Below are 21,779 nucleotides of genomic sequence, written 5' to 3' on the forward strand. Positions count from 1 at the left end.
TTGACTCAGTCCTATTTGAATCTATAGGTGTATTTTCTTCCCAAGACCTCAGCTTTACATGTAACTGATATCCCAGCAGGCCGCAGTCCAATGTGGTTTTAACTTTCCAAGTGACACCAGGTTTTCCCAACAAACCAAATAATTGATTACTGTACGTGAAAGACCTTTTGGCCAAACCTCTCATCTCCTCTTCTGCTTTTACAACGTCTGAAAAACAAAAATAGAATATCAAAATAGCTCTGTGCTTTCTTACTAAATTATAAAATTACATATTTCAATAGCAAATGTCACTAAAGTCCAGATTCGGTCCTTGAATAACATCAGTCACTTATGTGTGTATATCTATTATTTGATTTAATAGAAAGATAAATGGATGCAGGAGGTATATTGGTTAGGTACCAGTATTTAGGTATCTAAGTTACATAGATGAAAACAATAAGATATCGAGCCTTATAAAACAATGGGACAGGAATGGACAGGTCACACTTAATGCATCTATTTACCAACCTGAATTGGAAGACCACTGACTAGCAGTTTATCTCACCATAATATTATTGCTAAAATTAGTAGTATCAACAGCTAAAAACAAGGTCGGAAATTATATTTTTCTGAAAAAATCACTATGACATCACAATAGAAATGTATTTGGTATACTTACATTGTTCAATAGAAGAATGATAATATCATGTCAAACATTATTATGTTATGCACTGTGAATCAAACCAGCTCAAAAACAAATAATAATAATATTTGACCTTGAGGATTTGCTGCAAAGAGAGTAAACGTGCTGGGAGTGTTTGGGGACGACCTGGTAAAAACGTGAGGAATGTAAATATGTGAAACAAAAAACGATCAAGACAATTACCAGGAGCAGGGAGTGGGTTTAATGAAAGAGGGAGATAAGAAAAGCAGAGAGGCACTGGACTTTTTTTTTTCCTGTTGTTGCTGAATTTTCTAGATCCAAGAGCTAAACAGTATTCAGAGTTGTGGGGGGGGGGGGGGGGGTAATAAGGCACAGGAGTGAATAGATCACCTTGTCACCCGCCTGTGCGCCTCTGCAGCATATTCACTTCCATCGTGCAAGCACAGTAAACACATTTAAGACATTTCACAATCCGCTCGAGTGTATTTCTTAGGATGTTTAAGAGTCTCTAAGAGAAAGGCGGACTGCGGTATTCAACACAACAAAAATGCTTGTGCTTCATAATACTGTGGATTTCTTGCTGTGTGATCCTTGATTGACATTGTGTAGTCTGAGGAATGGGAACAAAACTGAGCGTGCCCAGAAGATGCTGGAAAGCCAGGACTCTCACTCTTTCGTATTCAGATGTATTGCAGTGTACGTGATAATTTAAAAAAAAGCTTGAGTTACATTTTTCATTTACATAAAACAGAAACATCACATACAGCTTATTCTAAAAGGTAAACGACAGTGGTTAAACATGATTCAATTTTCATCCCAGACTTTCATCCACAGCATGAAATATGGAATGGTAACAGTACACACGCGGTGACAGCTTAAGCGGTTTAGTGAATCCCCACTCAGAGGCGAACCCTCCCTCCATTCAGCTCTCCTGCTGCTCTCTCTGAATGCCGGACATATGAAATAGCTGCATACAGAGGGGAAAAGCATCAGTCAGGTGCTTCGTGTGACTGCGCACAATTGCTCTGGCGAAGTAGCAGGAGAATCCCTGTAAACTGCTGGGGGGGGAAATCCATCCAAACTGCTGAGGCTGGCGAATCTTGCAGAAGAATTAACACGCTGTGTGGACCTCTTTGAACCTTTTCTGTTCTTTACTGTGGTTCTTTATAATGGGCTGCTCCAGCCTGTAGGTTTTGTGCCGCAAATGATTGAAATTAACATTAAGGGTCTTAAGTTTTTTAAAAAAAGCTCTATGAGGGCTTTTAATTAAGAGGTCACATGTTCAAGGACCTGCCTGTTGGTTTTATACCAGACTTTTTGTTGGCCTCTGTAAAAAAAAACAAAAAGAGTATCCAGCTGGGGAAATTTAAAGGTGCTTTACTTGATAAGCGTCCAAGTAAACATCACGTCTCGCAAGCTGGAGTTAGCATTGTAATTTTGGAATAACTGGCAACGTTGCATGAAACATTCCAAGAACAGATGTCTAATTTAAGTTAACAAAGCAGAGTTTATTTAAAATAAGCCAGAGAAACCTAAGAAATGGTACATTTTAATCATTGTGGAGACCCAAGTGCAAAAAAAAAGCTGAGGAGGATAGAAGCAAAGTTCTATTGTGCAAATTCACTCTTCTCTCTTGATGCACTTTTTTACTTTATTATTTATTTCCAAGTGGGGTTTGCAATACAGTGCTTAAGTACGAAATCACCCCAGTCTGCTTACTGGAAGCACGTCTGACATAGGGGTCACAGTTGCTCGTGGATTCAGCTGAGATCTGGGGAGAATGATAGTAATGCTGTGAGAACAGGCCAGCTGTCTGACAGCTACATGCTCAGCTGCATGGTTTGGAGGTGTGGTTTTCCACAAATGTATACGCTCACTGCGTGGTTCACTCACTGAAGGCACAGTCATAACTCAGGAAGATTATGATACAATATCAGCGATTATGTTCTCTATACACAAAATTAACATGTCAGCGGTTTGGCTCAAGCTCTCAAAGAGCTTGAATGCTTTATTTGGTTTATACTCCTTCATTGCTTATTGTTACTTCCTGGTAATAAAATAGAAGATGATTTAGAACCTGTATACAGTTCATAAACAGTAGCTGGCAAACACCGCAAGTCTGTTTTAAGCTCTTTGAGGTGTTGACACTAAAAATACTTCATTCAAGTGTAATTACATATTAAATACAAAAACGCAACATCCTGTACAAATCTGCAAGTAAAGATCAGTCAGTACGTAAATTAAGAAAGAAACTACGCAAGTTTAAAAATAAGTTCTCAGATGTTTGCGTGAGTCATCCACTTTTCAACAGTGTTCAGCTGCGATTAAATAATTTACAAAAGAGACAGCTGAGTTACATTTACACCAAAAGTAAATCACTGGAGAAGCTAAATTTAATCAGCACTGAAGTGCCAATGATACTTCCCAAAGGAATATTTAAACTGCTTTAAAAAAATAAATAAAATAAAAAATTTTGGCTTGCATTTTGGGTATTAAATTTAAATTGATGTACGTTATTGCACTATCCTAGGAAAAGAAAAGTGCGTTTAAAATGTAGCAATATTATACTTTGCAGATAGTAAAACTGCAACCTTCCGGTGGACAGCACAGAGATCCAACTCCAGACTAGCCAATTATGTGTGATGAAGAAAACAGGGAATTAGGACCTGGAATGACCCTCTTTAAGGCTGCGATCTGGTTGCTACTAGAATATGTGGAGTTTTCTGTTTAGTTCTATAAGTGCTCAGCATTTTTCACATTTCATGTATTTTCTCCAAATCATGTACAGGCAGTAATGGAGTTTAGATCATCAGACTTACAGACAACTGTTACTTATGATCAGACTGCCATTAAGCCTTTTATATGAATAATTTGGGTTAAATACAATGGTTCCTAATGACGAAAGCACCCTCGTGAAAACATTGCACGGCTTTAGCGGTTCATTAGCTTGATGTACAGTAAAGTACCGTATGTAGTTACTTTGATCATTAATGTATAATTATTATTATGTACTGAATTGTTATTTTTCTGACTTACCTACAAAATCAACTTAAAGACAGACACAGGGAACAGATCTCGTTTGTAATCTGGGGGCCGCCTGTATTCAAATAACATTCAGACTGTGCATACACATGATTGATCTCCTGCTGTTACACATTTGAACCAACTACATAGTTGTTTATTGAAATCCCTGTAAGAAAATGCTATTGTTCCTTTAAACAAGGTAATCAAAGTTTACACATTAAATAAAAAGCCATATAAAAACCATAGAACTATAATTTTATACAGCTTCTTAAAAAATGAATAAGCCACTAATGCCAATCAGAGGGTTTATAGCTGTGCGTTCTTCTTGGCTTTTGTAAGGTGCATTCTGTACATATACATAAATTAACCGTAATCCCTGCGTATTACATTTCCAGAAAATGGGCCTCGTCTGTCCGTAGTGACGGAGCAGGCCAAAGTGGTCTCCCGCCGCGGCAGCAACGCCACGCTGCCGTGCAAATTCATCCGAGACCCTGGCCTGCCCCCCAACCCCAAGCTGCGGATTAAGTGGACTAAGCTGACCTCGGACTACCTGAAAGAGATTGACGTCTTTGTGGTCATGGGCTACCACAAGAAAAGCTACGGGAGCTTCCACGGCCGCGTCCACCTGCAGGGGGCAGGAGAGGGCGACGCCTCGCTGGTCATCACCGAAATCACGCTGGAGGACTACGGAAAATACAAGTGCGAAGTCATCGATGGACTGGAAGACAATACCGGAGTCGTGACACTGGATTTGCAAGGTACCCTCCAGTTATTAATATCTCACACAACAGAGACTGTTGTTTTGATGTAATGTTTTACTTTATATGTACTTCATGTATAGTATTTAATAATCCTTCTGAAAGCCATATCTCATCATTTTGACCAATTTTGTAAATATATATGTGCTGTATATGTATAACCAGCCAGCTAAAGCAGGGTGATTTAAGGCTGGAGACTGAATGTTAAAAAGCCAAAAATAATACATGAAGTTTCTTTCTCTGGCTGGCAGGACGTCTGTTGTTAGCCCAGAGTACGGGTGACGTCGGTATCCTGGCAGACGCCAGGCTAAGGCAAATTCCAGCAGTCTTATTTATTTTTATAATATTAACATCTGATCTATCACACTGCTGCAATTTGGTGTTTCTCAAGCACTGGCAGTCTGTTTAAAGACGGGATTTTCAGCTGTCTAGATGTGATACTCGTTAATTCATTGTTATTCTTGATTGCGGCATGGGCTCTGACTTATTGCCGAGACATTGGTTTGCTGCCTGACAGGCCAATGAACTTCATTACACTGCAAAACTTGGCCCATTTCCAGTCAGAAGAATCAATTCTACAGTGTGGGGGGGAGGAATTAACCTTTAAACAAAGCCTTCATTTCTGATTTGTTAAAAACGTGTTTCAAAGTATGATCAGGTCTCCCGTGGGATTCTGTGATGCTCACACACACACTCACAGACACACACTCACACACACACACTCACGGTGAGCCGGTAAAGATCACCAACTTGATTTGCCAAACAAACCATCAAGTTCCCTCCCGTCGCTCTGTTTTTCAGTCATCATTCTGTGCCCCCTTGGCAAAAAGTCCCCACTTTAACAAGCCTTTAATTCCTACAGTGTACTTTAATTTAGTGCATAATTAACAAATATCATTTTACTGGCACAAAACAAACATAAGGCCCGTTTTGTACTGTGTGCAGTGTTGTACTGTGTGTAGCCGGGGCACCCCACATTTTCAAGGATGGGGGCTCTTATCCGGCCTAGACTCTGTGTCTGTGGTACATGCTCTCTCTCTGTGGTACATGCTCTCTCTCTCTGTGGTACATGCTCTCTCTCTGTGGATTTCCTCCTGCAGTAGAAAGACATGCAATCAGCTTAAATGGCATCTGGTAATTAGCTGTAGTGCATGTTGTATGTGTGCCTGTGCTTAACATCTAGTACCCTTAACTCACAAGTAAAATATGTGAACTTGATTCCGCATTTTATTTACTTCCAAAACAGCTATTTAACGGTAACCCATGGGATTACTTTTACAAAAAAGGATGATTATATAGTGCATGAACTGCAATGGGTTGGCGTCCTTGCTAGGTTGTTCCCTGCCTTGTGCGTTTAGCTCTGAGCCGCCACAATCCTGAATGGATTGGATTTATTGGATATATTTGGTTATACTGTTAAAGATAAGCAGTTAGAAGATCATTTACAGTAGAAGATGAGTGAATGTTTTCTCTTTTTTACTGTATCTTATTAAATAAATATATGACAATGCTGATATGTTCAAAAGAACCATACTTATTCCCATAACTCTTGACAAATAAATAAAATCTGTTTATAGAAATGACATTTACATTGCGCACTGGAAACATCTTTGAGCGTGGTAAAATGCCTTTACTCTGCTTTATTCCATGAGGTCACTCATCAAGCTGCCAAGAAAATCTTTGATTTGTGAGAAATTCAGTTTGAGAAGTGACCCTCTGCATTTTCTGAGATGGGTTTCAAAGCTACGTTAAGATGTTAAAAACAATGTGTCTGTGAATAATTAAAGTGTTACTAATGTCTCAGTATTGCAAACTAGATGCTGTAGAAACAAAAATAATATTCCCCTTGGAAAGCCGCATCACCCCCTCCCCCAGCTAATCCCTAACCCTCCCACACCCCCAACCTCTACAATTTCTAGCTCCAATAGGCTACATACTGCCCCCATCACTCTAAAAAATCTTTAATAAAAGCCCAACTTTGTGTGACTTATTTCAATCTAATCAGGTTCACCAGATCTGTGTTGTTAGCTGTCTTTGTCTCAGAATTTGGTTTCAGTTCTAGGAGTCTCATTTATCAAAGTGTGCATAGAACAATTCCTAAATGTTTGCATGTTTGCAACCAACAGTATGCACGGGTAAATTGGCATTTATCACTCGTGCATACAAACAGCCGTACAAAGTCTCACGCATTCCAAATATGACTGTGAGTACACGGCAAGACTAACTTAAATAAACGCCCTTGAACCACATATGGAATATAACTTCCACATAACAACAACACAATAGGAGAATGTGTTGCAGAAATGGAGACTGAAAATGAAGTGATTTGAACCATGAAGAAGTGACTTGAAAATGACCACAAAAAGGATTGCAGCACACAGGTCCCTCGTCCGAGCCACAGGAGGTGGCCCAAACACAAAATCAGTGTCACCTCTGGATGGTAAAATAGCTGCCGTCATAGGCGAAAAATCCCTAACAGGAATCAATCCAGATGGTGACACTGACAGTTAATTGTACCAGTCATGTCAGTTGTGTTGTAAAGTAAATATTTAGTGACAGTAATATATTATTTCTTTGGTAATGGAACTTATATGATTTTGGAACAATTTTTTCTCATTAGCATGACCTGCCTGAACATACGTTGTATGAACATCACCATATGCCTGCAAAGTTTGAAGAAGACCCATCAAATACTTTTTCAGTTATTACACTAATGAGATGTGTCTGAGGTGGCATACCAGTCCCAAAACTGTACATATTCCCTGTCTCAAGAATTCAATAAGTTACAGTAAGATTAGAGGACAATTAGTCAACATCATGAAGTAAAATGCATAAATAATATTCCCAATATTTGAATTCTGAATGTTAACTTCAGCTTCATTTCCTTACTTCCCATGCTTTGGCCACTCAGTGCAGTCTGAATAAAAATATTGTAGCATTCACTACTAAATGAGACAGATGCACATTACAAATCTTCATACTGTTAAATCAGACTGAATAAGATACTGAAAGAGCAAAAGTCCACCAACTCTCCCTTAAATAGCCCCCCCTGGTGGCGCCATCCCCCAGGTTCAGGGACTTACAGCCCCCTCAACATTCAGAGTAAACTTGTATCAGTTATTTGTTCTTTATGAACAAATATTTTAAATTAACAATCATTTTGTTCATTTCATTCACTCCACTTTAGCTACCTTCGGTGTAATGTACAGACGACTGAAAATGTCAGCACTCCTAATATAATTTAATGAACATAAAATGCATTAAAGATCTGCATCCATATTTCAACTGCTTATCCTGGTCAGGGTTACAGGGTTAAGCCCTGTAATTAGATTTAATAAATGTCAAACTTACTGCAGTAAATTAAATTTCATTATTTTTTATTGACAATAGATATTAGAAACAATCCCCCAATGAATATGTATATATGTATGAAGTTCACTCTTGCAGACAGACCTAGTTTTCTGGTGCCTGTGCCTTCAGGTACTATTTCTGCACCTTTGTTTCCTCTGGTAAACAAAGTATTTTGTCATTTCATCGGAAATATATTTATTTAGCGAGAGAGAGCATAATCCCATTGACATGATTATTACACGTACACAGCTAACAGAAGTACATGTCCGTGAGAATACAAATTCTGGATATTGGTGCAACTTTGTTTATCTTTCAGGGATTGTTTTCCCTTTCTTTCCACGCTTCGGCCGCTACAATCTGAACTTCCACGACGCCGAGAGAGCCTGCCAAGAGCAGGATGCTGCGGTGGCCTCTTTCGATCAGCTATATGATGCCTGGAGAGGGGGTCTGGATTGGTGCAACGCGGGCTGGCTAAACGACGGTTCTGTGCAGTACCCCATCACCCAGCCCCGGGAGCCCTGTGGAGGCAAAAACACCGTCCCGGGAGTGCGCAACTACGGCCTGCGGGACAAGGAGAAAAGTCACTATGATGTCTTCTGCTTCACGTCCAATTTCAAAGGTGAGTCACCCTTCTTCACTTCTGGAAGAACCTTTGCACTCAAGAGATGATGTGCAGAAAATTACCTGTCCAATGAAGGTGCAACCAGATCTGGTGAAAGTCTGTTTCTTTTATTGTCCTAGCCTTATTCACAAAGGGAGTCACTTTTTCAAAGTAGCTGTAATTCTTCAGTGCCATCAAGTCAGTATGCTATTTGGGTCTTCACGAGTCCCAATGTCATGCTCATGGTTGTGAGTCCATGATCCTTGCTGTTTGTCCTCATTTAAGTAGTTTTAATTAACAAATTCGCTGGATAAAGTGAAAATGGTTTATATGACCAAACAAACATGGCCGAACAGCCGCACTTATGTAATTTCCTGTTCGTTCGCATTAGCTAGGCACCCGAATGAACGGGCTTGTCCTCTTCCTCCTTTAGGGCGCTTCTATTACTTGATACACCCCACCAAGCTGACATACAGCGAGGCTGTGCAGGCGTGCCAGAGGGACGGCGCCGAGATCGCCAAGGTGGGACAGATGTACTCGGCATGGAAGCTGCTGGGCTACGACCGCTGCGACGCAGGCTGGCTGGCTGATGGGAGTGTGCGCTATCCCATCTCTCGCCCCCGGAGGCGCTGCAGTCCCACAGAGGCAGCGGTGCGCTTTGTCGGCTTCCCTGACAAGAAGCAGAAGCTGTATGGCGTCTACTGCTTCAAGGCATCCGACTGAGTGGAGAGAACACACACACACACACACACACACACACACATACACACAATCGACAACGGTTTTCACCTTACTAAAATAAAAAAGACAAAAACAAATACGTGGGAGTTACTCTTAAGTAGTACAAACGCATTCAAACTGTGATTTTTTTTTTATTGTGCTAGACAAAAAATATTACAAAAGGATCACTTTCATACAATAACAAACATTTTTTGTAAGTTGAAACAAATGTTATCTCATTGTTAATCATTCACAAATATTTTAAATGTAATTTTATGTGGGAGTCTATAAAATAGCTTGTTAGCAGAGGTGGGTGGGCAAAAGGGAAAATTATTGCCACTCATTGCTATTACAATACTTTACCGTTAATTGGTGTGGCATGCAATAGCTTGAAAAGATTGTTGGGACTGATATAAAAAAACAGTAAAGCTTCTCAAAGTCTGAACTGATACTTTTAGTGTAGTCTTTTGTTTTGGAAAAGAAAAGCTAGAAATGGTAAATAAAATGCCCAATATTGACTCTTTTTGCACAAATATATACTATGGCGCCATGCGATGGGTTGGCGCCCCATCCGGGTTGTTCCCTGCCTCGCGCCCATAGCTTCCGGGATCGGCTCCGGACCCCCCGCCACCCTGAATATGACAAGCTTTTACAAAAAAATCAATGGATGGATGAATAGATGGATGTAAACTACGGGGCCTGATTAAGGATGAGTCATCAGATTGAATGTGCAGTTATTCCAGAGTGCAACGTTAATTTTTACTGTAAGGTGTTTGGACTTGTTTGTAAACCGAGTACAATAAATACCAGACACATTTGCTCTCTTCAACCCATCATCTTTGCAGGGTGCTATATGGTATAATGTACTTTTATCGTATATTTGAGTATTTTGTCAGAAATATGGAATTATGTATGTGGACCAAACTGCCATTTTTCTTTTACAATAACCTTTGGGTGATCATACAACAAGCCATAAACAATGTTGATTAGCTATGTGCATTTTTTAAATAGGATAACACAATACTACCATATTTCTTATATGTTTTAAGTAGTTAAACTATTAGATACATGCAGTTCGTAAGTTCTTACTTTCCTCAAATTATATATATTTTTTAAGTTTTTGCAGGACTGTTTGACTCCCAGTATAGTTAAGATGCACTAAATGGTCGCTAGAACAGAAATAAAGAAGGATTTCTACTTAGCATTCAATAGCCATGTTCATTTGCTCCAAAACCAGAGTACTTGTTGACCAAAGTTGCCCTGCCAGTCAGAACTTTGCGTCCAACGTGCAAACACATAAAAACGCCTGCCTCTAACTCTAGACCTCTGCACAGTGCTGTATTGACAAGCAACCTACTGCTAACGAGTGATCTTACACGACCCAATGACTGCCAAATGCGACCGCGGCCTTTTCGTGCTAGCAGGGAAACTGGCACAGGAACACACAGGGGTGGGCTTTTCCATTTCACTCGAGGTCAGATGAATTCATCTGAAGAGCAAATATCCAGAACTCACTCCATGTTTTAATGTTCTTGAGATGAGACCACCAATGACCTACAGAAAGCTTCCTTGTTACAGTACTGGGAAACAAAACTTACTCAGTCCTCACGTAATCCAACAAGGAACCTTTGCTAAATTACCAAAAATCACAATTCAGACAAAGGACTGAGTTTTTGAAATTTGCTCTTCATTTGAGGGATTTCAAATTTTTAGTGTTCAGACCCTAAACAACAGGAGTACTGCAGGGAACAGTTCAAGGGCCAGTTTAGCATTCCTCTCAGCTGTTTTGTGAACGGTCATTCATCAGCTTTAACAGTAACGAAAAAGACAATGAGAATATATGTAGCAAAGCATTCCTCCTTTATTTCTGTACACAAAAACAGGGGAGCACATGCCCCCTTAAAAGTATCAAGTTAACTCTGAGTAGCTTTCTTGTGATATATAGCTATATACTTTTAATTTCTATGAAGGGAGTAACAATTATAATGCAAAATTCTTACAAATTGTAAATTAACTCAGGGCAGTTACCACAACCAACTGCTTGGCAGAGATAGTGTTACATAAAGTAGTATGATATTTAAGTAAGCCTGGAAAATGTTATAATCCAACCAATACTTTATTGAACTGTTTTAATGTTATCTGTGCATCAAAATACTGTGAATTACACAGTTTCGGTCTGATAAATTAACATTTCCCTCGTTTTTATTTTTTGTTTAGCCGCTACAAACATAGACAGACTAGATCAGTGTTTGGATAAACGTCAGAGGCATTATACAATAAAGACAATCCATGTTGTTACATTTTTTCTTATTTTTCTTCATTTGGTAATTATGTAAGCAGACTTCAAATGACTTGTTTACTTGATTTTGTGACATATCCCAAAAAAACCAACAATTTAATGCCACAATGATGCAAAGTATTAACATTCCCCCCATGTTTATATATATATAAAACATACTCAACAGAAATACTGTTTGTATTTATGTAAAAATGTTTTTGACCCAAAGCCAAGATTAAAATAAAACAATTGGAAAAGAGCAACTGGTTTTTCATTAGTCGTCTTGAAAAACAAATGTTTTTACACTGTAATTTTCCAGCCTTTGTTCAAATTCTGGTTCCCTGCAGCTCAAGCTGACCAATGCAAAATGACTGAGGAGGGGATGCATGTAGCCAAACACCTGTCTGGATTGTTACCTGGTGCTGTAACTCAACAATCCGTTGAGAAATGTGGTAGACATATTGTTCACTTTCCTGAAAATAGAAACGTCAGTTTGATTTTGTAGAGTTCTGGATAACCAGGTACATACACCAGCCACGGATCATACAGCTGATGTGTTACTGTCTTCAACATCAATCCTATGTAACAGATTTACCCCAGAACCATCACTGGGGATCTGGGGTTTATCGAATTTTGATGTTATTTTTTTATCAAATTAGGTGACTAGTAGTTATTGTAACTATGGGCTAACTAAGTTATGCTTGTTGTCTCTCAGCTGGCTAGAAATTTGGTTGATAATAAATTCATCATGGTCTTTCCATGCTGTCTGTGTAAACCATACAAAAATGTGGCAGGTAGAATTTCTTGGTAAAATGCCTGGAGCAGCAAGTGATTCTTTTTATTTATTTTTTGCCATTTCTATTGTAATCCAGGAATCCACCATATGTACTTTGTGTTTCTGCTCAGTTATGTTGTATGATGTAAATGTGTGTGGACAGTCACTGCTCACTTATGTCTTGCCCTGTCTAATGCCGTTCCTCAGAGCCTCATGCTGACTAATGTTTTGCATTTCTTACTTTAGGACACTCCTACCCCTTAGTAAGACCAAAGCAAAGCATAACAAGTTATTTCTCATCCTTCATAAAAGAAGTGAAAGAAACAGATTAAGCTAGATTCTTAAAAATGAAATACCAAATTGTGAAAATGCACACCGAAGAAGGCAATATGCCAAAACACATCTACAAAAAGATGTTTTGGAAGAAATAAAATATCAACCCAATTATTCAAAGTGTGATCTTTTCTTGTTTGTTTATTCAAATGATCCAGAATTATGGATTATGGAAAGCACTCTGAGAGTTGAAAAAGATAGGAAGTGAAGCCTGTCTTTTTTGCCTGTTTTGTATAATATGACCTGACAAACATGGTCGAACAGAAACACTCATGTCTTTTCCGGTCTATTAGCATTAGCTAGACCCCTGACTGGATGGGTGTGTCCTCTTCCTCCTTCAAGGCACTTTTTTTACTTGATACACTTGATAATCTTGGAACTCAGTCACGGTTTCAAAGATGGTTTCTAATAAGAAATAAATTAAATGTAATTGGAAATTATGCTAAGTTATTGTATATTGTATTCAGTCCTATCGGCATGATGTAGTTAGCTGATTAGTTGATTTTATTTGCATTGTGACCCAAGTGAAGCACCTATATTGTAGCGGTAAAGTATTTCTAATGTAATTTGTGTCATACTGATTTTGAACTGTGAATTATGAAAATGCCGTCTTTCGCATTTCTAGTCAACCTATCCCTCCATCTTGGATAAGCACTTTTATGGCGCTCATCAAACTGGCACACAGGAACCGGCCCGTACCCGAGCCGGACCACAAAGAGGCACTAGTTATAGCAGGGTTCCAGCTCAGGGATTGTTTTCCCTTTCTTTCCACGCTTCGGCCGCTACAATCTGAACTTCCACGACGCCGAGAGAGCCTGCCAAGAGCAGGATGCTGCGGTGGCCTCTTTCGATCAGCTATATGATGCCTGGAGAGGGGGTCTGGATTGGTGCAACGCGGGCTGGCTAAACGACGGTTCTGTGCAGTACCCCATCACCCAGCCCCGGGGTTAGTTTTTGAAATTTGCTCTTCATTTGAGGGATTTCAAATTTTTAGTGTTCAGACCCTAAACAACAGGAGTACTGCAGGGAACAGTTCAAGGGCCAGTTTAGCATTCCTCTCAGCTGTTTTGTGAACGGTCATTCATCAGCTTTAACAGTAACGAAAAAGACAATGAGAATATATGTAGCAAAGCATTCCTCCTTTATTTCTGTACACAAAAACAGGGGAGCACATGCCCCCTTAAAAGTATCAAGTTAACTCTGAGTAGCTTTCTTGTGATATATAGCTATATACTTTTAATTTCTATGAAGGGAGTAACAATTATAATGCAAAATTCTTACAAATTGTAAATTAACTCAGGGCAGTTACCACAACCAACTGCTTGGCAGAGATAGTGTTACATAAAGTAGTATGATATTTAAGTAAGCCTGGAAAATGTTATAATCCAACCAATACTTTATTGAACTGTTTTAATGTTATCTGTGCATCAAAATACTGTGAATTACACAGTTTCGGTCTGATAAATTAACATTTCCCTCGTTTTTATTTTTTGTTTAGCCGCTACAAACATAGACAGACTAGATCAGTGTTTGGATAAACGTCAGAGGCATTATACAATAAAGACAATCCATGTTGTTACATTTTTTCTTATTTTTCTTCATTTGGTAATTATGTAAGCAGACTTCAAATGACTTGTTTACTTGATTTTGTGACATATCCCAAAAAAACCAACAATTTAATGCCACAATGATGCAAAGTATTAACATTCCCCCCATGTTTATATATATATAAAACATACTCAACAGAAATACTGTTTGTATTTATGTAAAAATGTTTTTGACCCAAAGCCAAGATTAAAATAAAACAATTGGAAAAGAGCAACTGGTTTTTCATTAGTCGTCTTGAAAAACAAATGTTTTTACACTGTAATTTTCCAGCCTTTGTTCAAATTCTGGTTCCCTGCAGCTCAAGCTGACCAATGCAAAATGACTGAGGAGGGGATGCATGTAGCCAAACACCTGTCTGGATTGTTACCTGGTGCTGTAACTCAACAATCCGTTGAGAAATGTGGTAGACATATTGTTCACTTTCCTGAAAATAGAAACGTCAGTTTGATTTTGTAGAGTTCTGGATAACCAGGTACATACACCAGCCACGGATCATACAGCTGATGTGTTACTGTCTTCAACATCAATCCTATGTAACAGATTTACCCCAGAACCATCACTGGGGATCTGGGGTTTATCGAATTTTGATGTTATTTTTTTATCAAATTAGGTGACTAGTAGTTATTGTAACTATGGGCTAACTAAGTTATGCTTGTTGTCTCTCAGCTGGCTAGAAATTTGGTTGATAATAAATTCATCATGGTCTTTCCATGCTGTCTGTGTAAACCATACAAAAATGTGGCAGGTAGAATTTCTTGGTAAAATGCCTGGAGCAGCAAGTGATTCTTTTTATTTATTTTTTGCCATTTCTATTGTAATCCAGGAATCCACCATATGTACTTTGTGTTTCTGCTCAGTTATGTTGTATGATGTAAATGTGTGTGGACAGTCACTGCTCACTTATGTCTTGCCCTGTCTAATGCCGTTCCTCAGAGCCTCATGCTGACTAATGTTTTGCATTTCTTACTTTAGGACACTCCTACCCCTTAGTAAGACCAAAGCAAAGCATAACAAGTTATTTCTCATCCTTCATAAAAGAAGTGAAAGAAACAGATTAAGCTAGATTCTTAAAAATGAAATACCAAATTGTGAAAATGCACACCGAAGAAGGCAATATGCCAAAACACATCTACAAAAAGATGTTTTGGAAGAAATAAAATATCAACCCAATTATTCAAAGTGTGATCTTTTCTTGTTTGTTTATTCAAATGATCCAGAATTATGGATTATGGAAAGCACTCTGAGAGTTGAAAAAGATAGGAAGTGAAGCCTGTCTTTTTTGCCTGTTTTGTATAATATGACCTGACAAACATGGTCGAACAGAAACACTCATGTCTTTTCCGGTCTATTAGCATTAGCTAGACCCCTGACTGGATGGGTGTGTCCTCTTCCTCCTTCAAGGCACTTTTTTTACTTGATACACTTGATAATCTTGGAACTCAGTCACGGTTTCAAAGATGGTTTCTAATAAGAAATAAATTAAATGTAATTGGAAATTATGCTAAGTTATTGTATATTGTATTCAGTCCTATCGGCATGATGTAGTTAGCTGATTAGTTGATTTTATTTGCATTGTGACCCAAGTGAAGCACCTATATTGTAGCGGTAAAGTATTTCTAATGTAATTTGTGTCATACTGATTTTGAACTGTGAATTATGAAAATGCCGTCTTTCGCATTTCTAGTCAACCTATCCCTCCATCTTGGATAAGCACTTTTATGGCGCTCATCAAACTGGCACACAGGAACCGGCCCGTACCCGAGCCGGACCACAAAGAGGCACTAGTTATAGCAGGGTTCCAGCTCAGGGATTGTTTTCCCTTTCTTTCCACGCTTCGGCCGCTACAATCTGAACTTCCACGACGCCGAGAGAGCCTGCCAAGAGCAGGATGCTGCGGTGGCCTCTTTCGATCAGCTATATGATGCCTGGAGAGGGGGTCTGGATTGGTGCAACGCGGGCTGGCTAAACGACGGTTCTGTGCAGTACCCCATCACCCAGCCCCGGGGTTAGTTTTTGAAATTTGCTCTTCATTTGAGGGATTTCAAATTTTTAGTGTTCAGACCCTAAACAACAGGAGTACTGCAGGGAACAGTTCAAGGGCCAGTTTAGCATTCCTCTCAGCTGTTTTGTGAACGGTCATTCATCAGCTTTAACAGTAACGAAAAAGACAATGAGAATATATGTAGCAAAGCATTCCTCCTTTATTTCTGTACACAAAAACAGGGGAGCACATGCCCCCTTAAAAGTATCAAGTTAACTCTGAGTAGCTTTCTTGTGATATATAGCTATATACTTTTAATTTCTATGAAGGGAGTAACAATTATAATGCAAAATTCTTACAAATTGTAAATTAACTCAGGGCAGTTACCACAACCAACTGCTTGGCAGAGATAGTGTTACATAAAGTAGTATGATATTTAAGTAAGCCTGGAAAATGTTATAATCCAACCAATACTTTATTGAACTGTTTTAATGTTATCTGTGCATCAAAATACTGTGAATTACACAGTTTCGGTCTGATAAATTAACATTTCCCTCGTTTTTATTTTTTGTTTAGCCGCTACAAACATAGACAGACTAGATCAGTGTTTGGATAAACGTCAGAGGCATTATACAATAAAGACAATCCATGTTGTTACATTTTTTCTTATTTTTCTTCATTTGGTAATTATGTAAGCAGACTTCAAATGACTTGTTTACTTGATTTTGTGACATATCCCAAAAAAACCAACAATTTAATGCCACAATGATGCAAAGTATTAACATTCCCCCCATGTTTATATATATATAAAACATACTCAACAGAAATACTGTTTGTATTTATGTAAAAATGTTTTTGACCCAAAGCCAAGATTAAAATAAAACAATTGGAAAAGAGCAACTGGTTTTTCATTAGTCGTCTTGAAAAACAAATGTTTTTACACTGTAATTTTCCAGCCTTTGTTCAAATTCTGGTTCCCTGCAGCTCAAGCTGACCAATGCAAAATGACTGAGGAGGGGATGCATGTAGCCAAACACCTGTCTGGATTGTTACCTGGTGCTGTAACTCAACAATCCGTTGAGAAATGTGGTAGACATATTGTTCACTTTCCTGAAAATAGAAACGTCAGTTTGATTTTGTAGAGTTCTGGATAACCAGGTACATACACCAGCCACGGATCATACAGCTGATGTGTTACTGTCTTCAACATCAATCCTATGTAACAGATTTACCCCAGAACCATCACTGGGGATCTGGGGTTTATCGAATTTTGATGTTATTTTTTTATCAAATTAGGTGACTAGTAGTTATTGTAACTATGGGCTAACTAAGTTATGCTTGTTGTCTCTCAGCTGGCTAGAAATTTGGTTGATAATAAATTCATCATGGTCTTTCCATGCTGTCTGTGTAAACCATACAAAAATGTGGCAGGTAGAATTTCTTGGTAAAATGCCTGGAGCAGCAAGTGATTCTTTTTATTTATTTTTTGCCATTTCTATTGTAATCCAGGAATCCACCATATGTACTTTGTGTTTCTGCTCAGTTATGTTGTATGATGTAAATGTGTGTGGACAGTCACTGCTCACTTATGTCTTGCCCTGTCTAATGCCGTTCCTCAGAGCCTCATGCTGACTAATGTTTTGCATTTCTTACTTTAGGACACTCCTACCCCTTAGTAAGACCAAAGCAAAGCATAACAAGTTATTTCTCATCCTTCATAAAAGAAGTGAAAGAAACAGATTAAGCTAGATTCTTAAAAATGAAATACCAAATTGTGAAAATGCACACCGAAGAAGGCAATATGCCAAAACACATCTACAAAAAGATGTTTTGGAAGAAATAAAATATCAACCCAATTATTCAAAGTGTGATCTTTTCTTGTTTGTTTATTCAAATGATCCAGAATTATGGATTATGGAAAGCACTCTGAGAGTTGAAAAAGATAGGAAGTGAAGCCTGTCTTTTTTGCCTGTTTTGTATAATATGACCTGACAAACATGGTCGAACAGAAACACTCATGTCTTTTCCGGTCTATTAGCATTAGCTAGACCCCTGACTGGATGGGTGTGTCCTCTTCCTCCTTCAAGGCACTTTTTTTACTTGATACACTTGATAATCTTGGAACTCAGTCACGGTTTCAAAGATGGTTTCTAATAAGAAATAAATTAAATGTAATTGGAAATTATGCTAAGTTATTGTATATTGTATTCAGTCCTATCGGCATGATGTAGTTAGCTGATTAGTTGATTTTATTTGCATTGTGACCCAAGTGAAGCACCTATATTGTAGCGGTAAAGTATTTCTAATGTAATTTGTGTCATACTGATTTTGAACTGTGAATTATGAAAATGCCGTCTTTCGCATTTCTAGTCAACCTATCCCTCCATCTTGGATAAGCACTTTTATGGCGCTCATCAAACTGGCACACAGGAACCAGCCCGTACCCGAGCCGGACCACAAAGAGGCACTAGTTATAGCAGGGTTCCAGCTCCCTTTGGTTTTCCATTGCAGAAGGGTTGACTTGGTGCTGGCGCTGCCAGATCTGGAGAGCAACAGCGACGTGAAACTGGAGAGACACTTTACTGTTCACTGTGTACATCATGACGTATTGTGTTAATTACCTAATTTTCTACCACATCTGTAAGAACCACTTTGTTAATATCAAACACTAACAGAATTAGCATTCAATTGCATTAATCTGTATTACAAATCCCTTCTTTTCAGCTGTTCTATAGTACTTTTTAAGTAGAAAGTTAGAAATTTATTTATCAGGAATGCATCAATACATGGCGATGTGTGATACTACTAATAATGAACATTTAGAATATACGGTTGTGTCTTCAGATAATCCATGAACAGAACAGCAGTACCTCCGTGCATTTTGATCATTGTGGTGACTATTGCAGTTTGGTCAAGCCTTGGGCCCTTCTAGTAAGCATGACCACGCCAGCGAGGGTAGGGTTAGGGCACGGCTCAGGCACTTTGCATTGGAAAACCGCCAGCTCGCGGTCCGACTCAAGTACGCCGCAGTTCTTGGTGGCACACGCACTCACAGAAATAAGCACACACTAAGAGCAATTTCCAGATCATTTCGCCTAGTTACATCTTTTTTTTTGAGGACATTGGAATACCCAGAAGAATCCTGCACAAACACAGGGAAAAGAATAGTCTTATTAAGTACAGTATTATTTAAAAATAGAAGGGACTCAAAATGATGTATTTAAATTTGTGGATTTCTTTGGTGACATAAAGCATGTGTAAAAAGGTAAAAAAAATTAACAAGCTTTGAAAAGCATAATTCACAAACATCCGGAACATTCACATAGTACAAAAAAAAGTTATGATATAAATATAAAAAGATAAAGATAAAACACAGCAGACATAACAAAGGAATCAAACACAAAGTTAAAATTATAACAAAACGACATTGTTTACAGGAATTTAAACACTAGAGGATTAATCTACTGTGCAACACAAGTTTCTATAACAGTTTAGGCAACAGACATTTCAGCTAAGTATATGGTGACTTGGTCTGACAAACACACGTCCCTTTCAAAATCCTCTGTATATAGTGGAGAGGAAATTTGCAGCAATTCTCCTGTTTTTCACATTGGCTTACATTTTGATTTTAACCTGTAGTCAGGCAAAGATCAGAGGACGTGCTTAATAAATTATACGTATTGCAAAGGTTCAAGTCACTTGCGTGTTTCACAAAGTACATTCTGTTAACATCAGTTATTCCTATAAAGAAGCATACGCTGTGATTACTTGCAGAAGTGAAGTCAATATTTTAAAAAGTCAAATCAAAATAGTATAGTTATATTAAAAACATCTTTGTAAACACAAGAAATTCCAGAGCTATTATTAGATGTTTATATAAAAATTTGTTTTATTCCAAATCCACAATTTTACTTTTAATACTAAAAAACATACTGAATAAATTTTCTCCCAAATGGCTATATTTGCCATCTAAAACCTGTCAAAAACATTCAAGGCATTTTTTTGTATAATACCATACAGAAAACAAATGTATTAGGATGGTTATATATACAAACAGCCTATTGATTAATTTTTCATAATTCCTACAAGAAAAGTTTTCATTTAAGATAGGCCCCCACCAGCGTTCTTATGAGTGCTCCATGTTATTTATTAATGTGACCCCCCCCCCCCACATTTTTCTAAAGTTCTCTGTTAGCTTTTTTCAGTTGTTCTGCAGTCCTTACATTTCTTGTCATCTACCACTCATTTCCTGACACCTCAGAACACACCTCATGATACATTAAAGAATGTTTTGCTAGTTCCTAAAGGGAATGTGTCCATCCTTAGATGAAAAAACATTCTCCCATCAAATGCGTTTGCTGAATAGATTATGAATGTTCATTGATTGATAGTTTGTATAAATGCTCTACAGATGAAGCTATGAAATCGTAGTACTAACATGGAGCAGCAAACAAATTTTTTTTTGGATAAAGAACCAGCTTTAGTGATCTGCCTAATATGTTTATTTACATGAACTATTTTTTGTGACAGTGTATATTTACACATTTGGATTACTGGAATATGTCATGAATGAGAACCTATTACTGTATGAATGGAATTAATGAACATGATGCACAGTAGAAAATAGTATACTAAAAGTATACAAAGATTCTCCCACTAAGGGACTTCATCAAAAACCCATTTGGGGAAACTTACAAAACCATTTCTTAGTGGCTGTTTTCTTGTTATTATTATTAATATTTTACCTTAATGTAACTGAAGAGTCCGGTAAATTCAAAAAGATGACAACAAAACACATAGGAAAAGCATTTGATTCAGGCGTGCTGGTTCAGATAAAATGTTGAAAGGCACGTATAAGGTGTTGTCTGGCATTCACGGCAAGATGGCAAATAAAAACTTATGCGGGGAATCAGTGTCCAATTTTTCCATCTCTCGTGGCCCAGCGGTGATGATGTAGCATCGATTCATCAAACCGCCTTTTGCCATTATCGAGGAAGTTATCAAACTGGTATTTCTTTGAATATGTCTTTTGATAGGTAGATGCTGAAATAAAAACAAGATTGTATAAATGCAATTTTGAAATATTTTAACTATATTGAGCTAAATCAGTCAACAAGGCATACATTGCAATCCAGTTTTAATTGCTTAATTGATTTCAACATATTTCAAGGTTACTGAATGATAGCATTTGAAACACGCTTTATTTACTTGCTATAAGCTACTCTTCTGCTTTATAATTATGTAACAACGGAAAAAAAAAGCCTTTCCCTGTCGGACACTTACGGCTCATGCAGCTGATTTTGGGGAGGTCCCATCGGCCATCTCCGCGGCATTTGATCGTCGGCACGTGTCTCTGGATGAAGCCCTCTTTGCAGTGATACCGTACCAAGGAGTTAATTTCGTAGCGGGGCTTCATAACTCCGAAGGTGTGGGCATTTTTGACGAGAGGAGGCTGGCCACAAGAAACTGAGGGAATAAAGTATAGGGCCAACAGCTCAGAAGAGTTTGGATAAATAAGAAGATATATGCCAGATTCAAAGAGTATCCCTTAGCCTGTCTGAGTGCAGTGTTGTACAGTAGTATCTTAGCTGCAGTATTTTTATGGGTAATTTTACTACAACCCAAAAGATCACTTCTCATACTAAAATGTTACCTTAATACTAACATATATCTGTTAAGATGTATCTGACAGGAAATATTCTTCACA

General features: G+C 38.2%; 2 protein-coding genes across 6 annotated transcripts in view; one reads left to right on the forward strand and one right to left on the reverse strand.

Annotated features, from left to right (window-relative positions):
- The window catches only part of hapln1b (hyaluronan and proteoglycan link protein 1b), a 34,714-nt gene extending 16,786 nt beyond the window's left edge, over window positions 1-17,928 (forward strand). For all 5 annotated transcript variants that reach the window (XM_023843584.2, XM_023843558.2, XM_023843576.2 and 2 more), the window contains 3 exons: window positions 4,063-4,425; window positions 8,093-8,395; window positions 8,811-17,928. In XM_023843584.2, the coding sequence (XP_023699352.1) occupies window positions 4,063-4,425; window positions 8,093-8,395; window positions 8,811-9,100 (956 nt within the window). In that variant the 3' untranslated portion in view covers window positions 9,101-17,928. The remainder of the gene's footprint in view (window positions 1-4,062; window positions 4,426-8,092; window positions 8,396-8,810) is intronic.
- A 1,359-nt stretch (window positions 17,929-19,287) lies between these two features.
- Window positions 19,288-21,779, reverse strand: part of vcanb (versican b) — a 36,421-nt gene continuing 33,929 nt past the window's right edge. The window contains exons 18-19 of the mRNA XM_072714132.1: window positions 21,356-21,538; window positions 19,288-21,115 (exon numbers count right to left, since the gene is read on the reverse strand). Of these exons, the coding sequence (XP_072570233.1) occupies window positions 20,982-21,115; window positions 21,356-21,538 (317 nt within the window). The 3' untranslated portion in view covers window positions 19,288-20,981. The remainder of the gene's footprint in view (window positions 21,116-21,355; window positions 21,539-21,779) is intronic.

Source organism: Paramormyrops kingsleyae, chromosome 7 (assembly GCF_048594095.1).
Source record: "Paramormyrops kingsleyae isolate MSU_618 chromosome 7, PKINGS_0.4, whole genome shotgun sequence".
Classification (NCBI taxonomy): domain Eukaryota; kingdom Metazoa; phylum Chordata; class Actinopteri; order Osteoglossiformes; family Mormyridae; genus Paramormyrops; species Paramormyrops kingsleyae.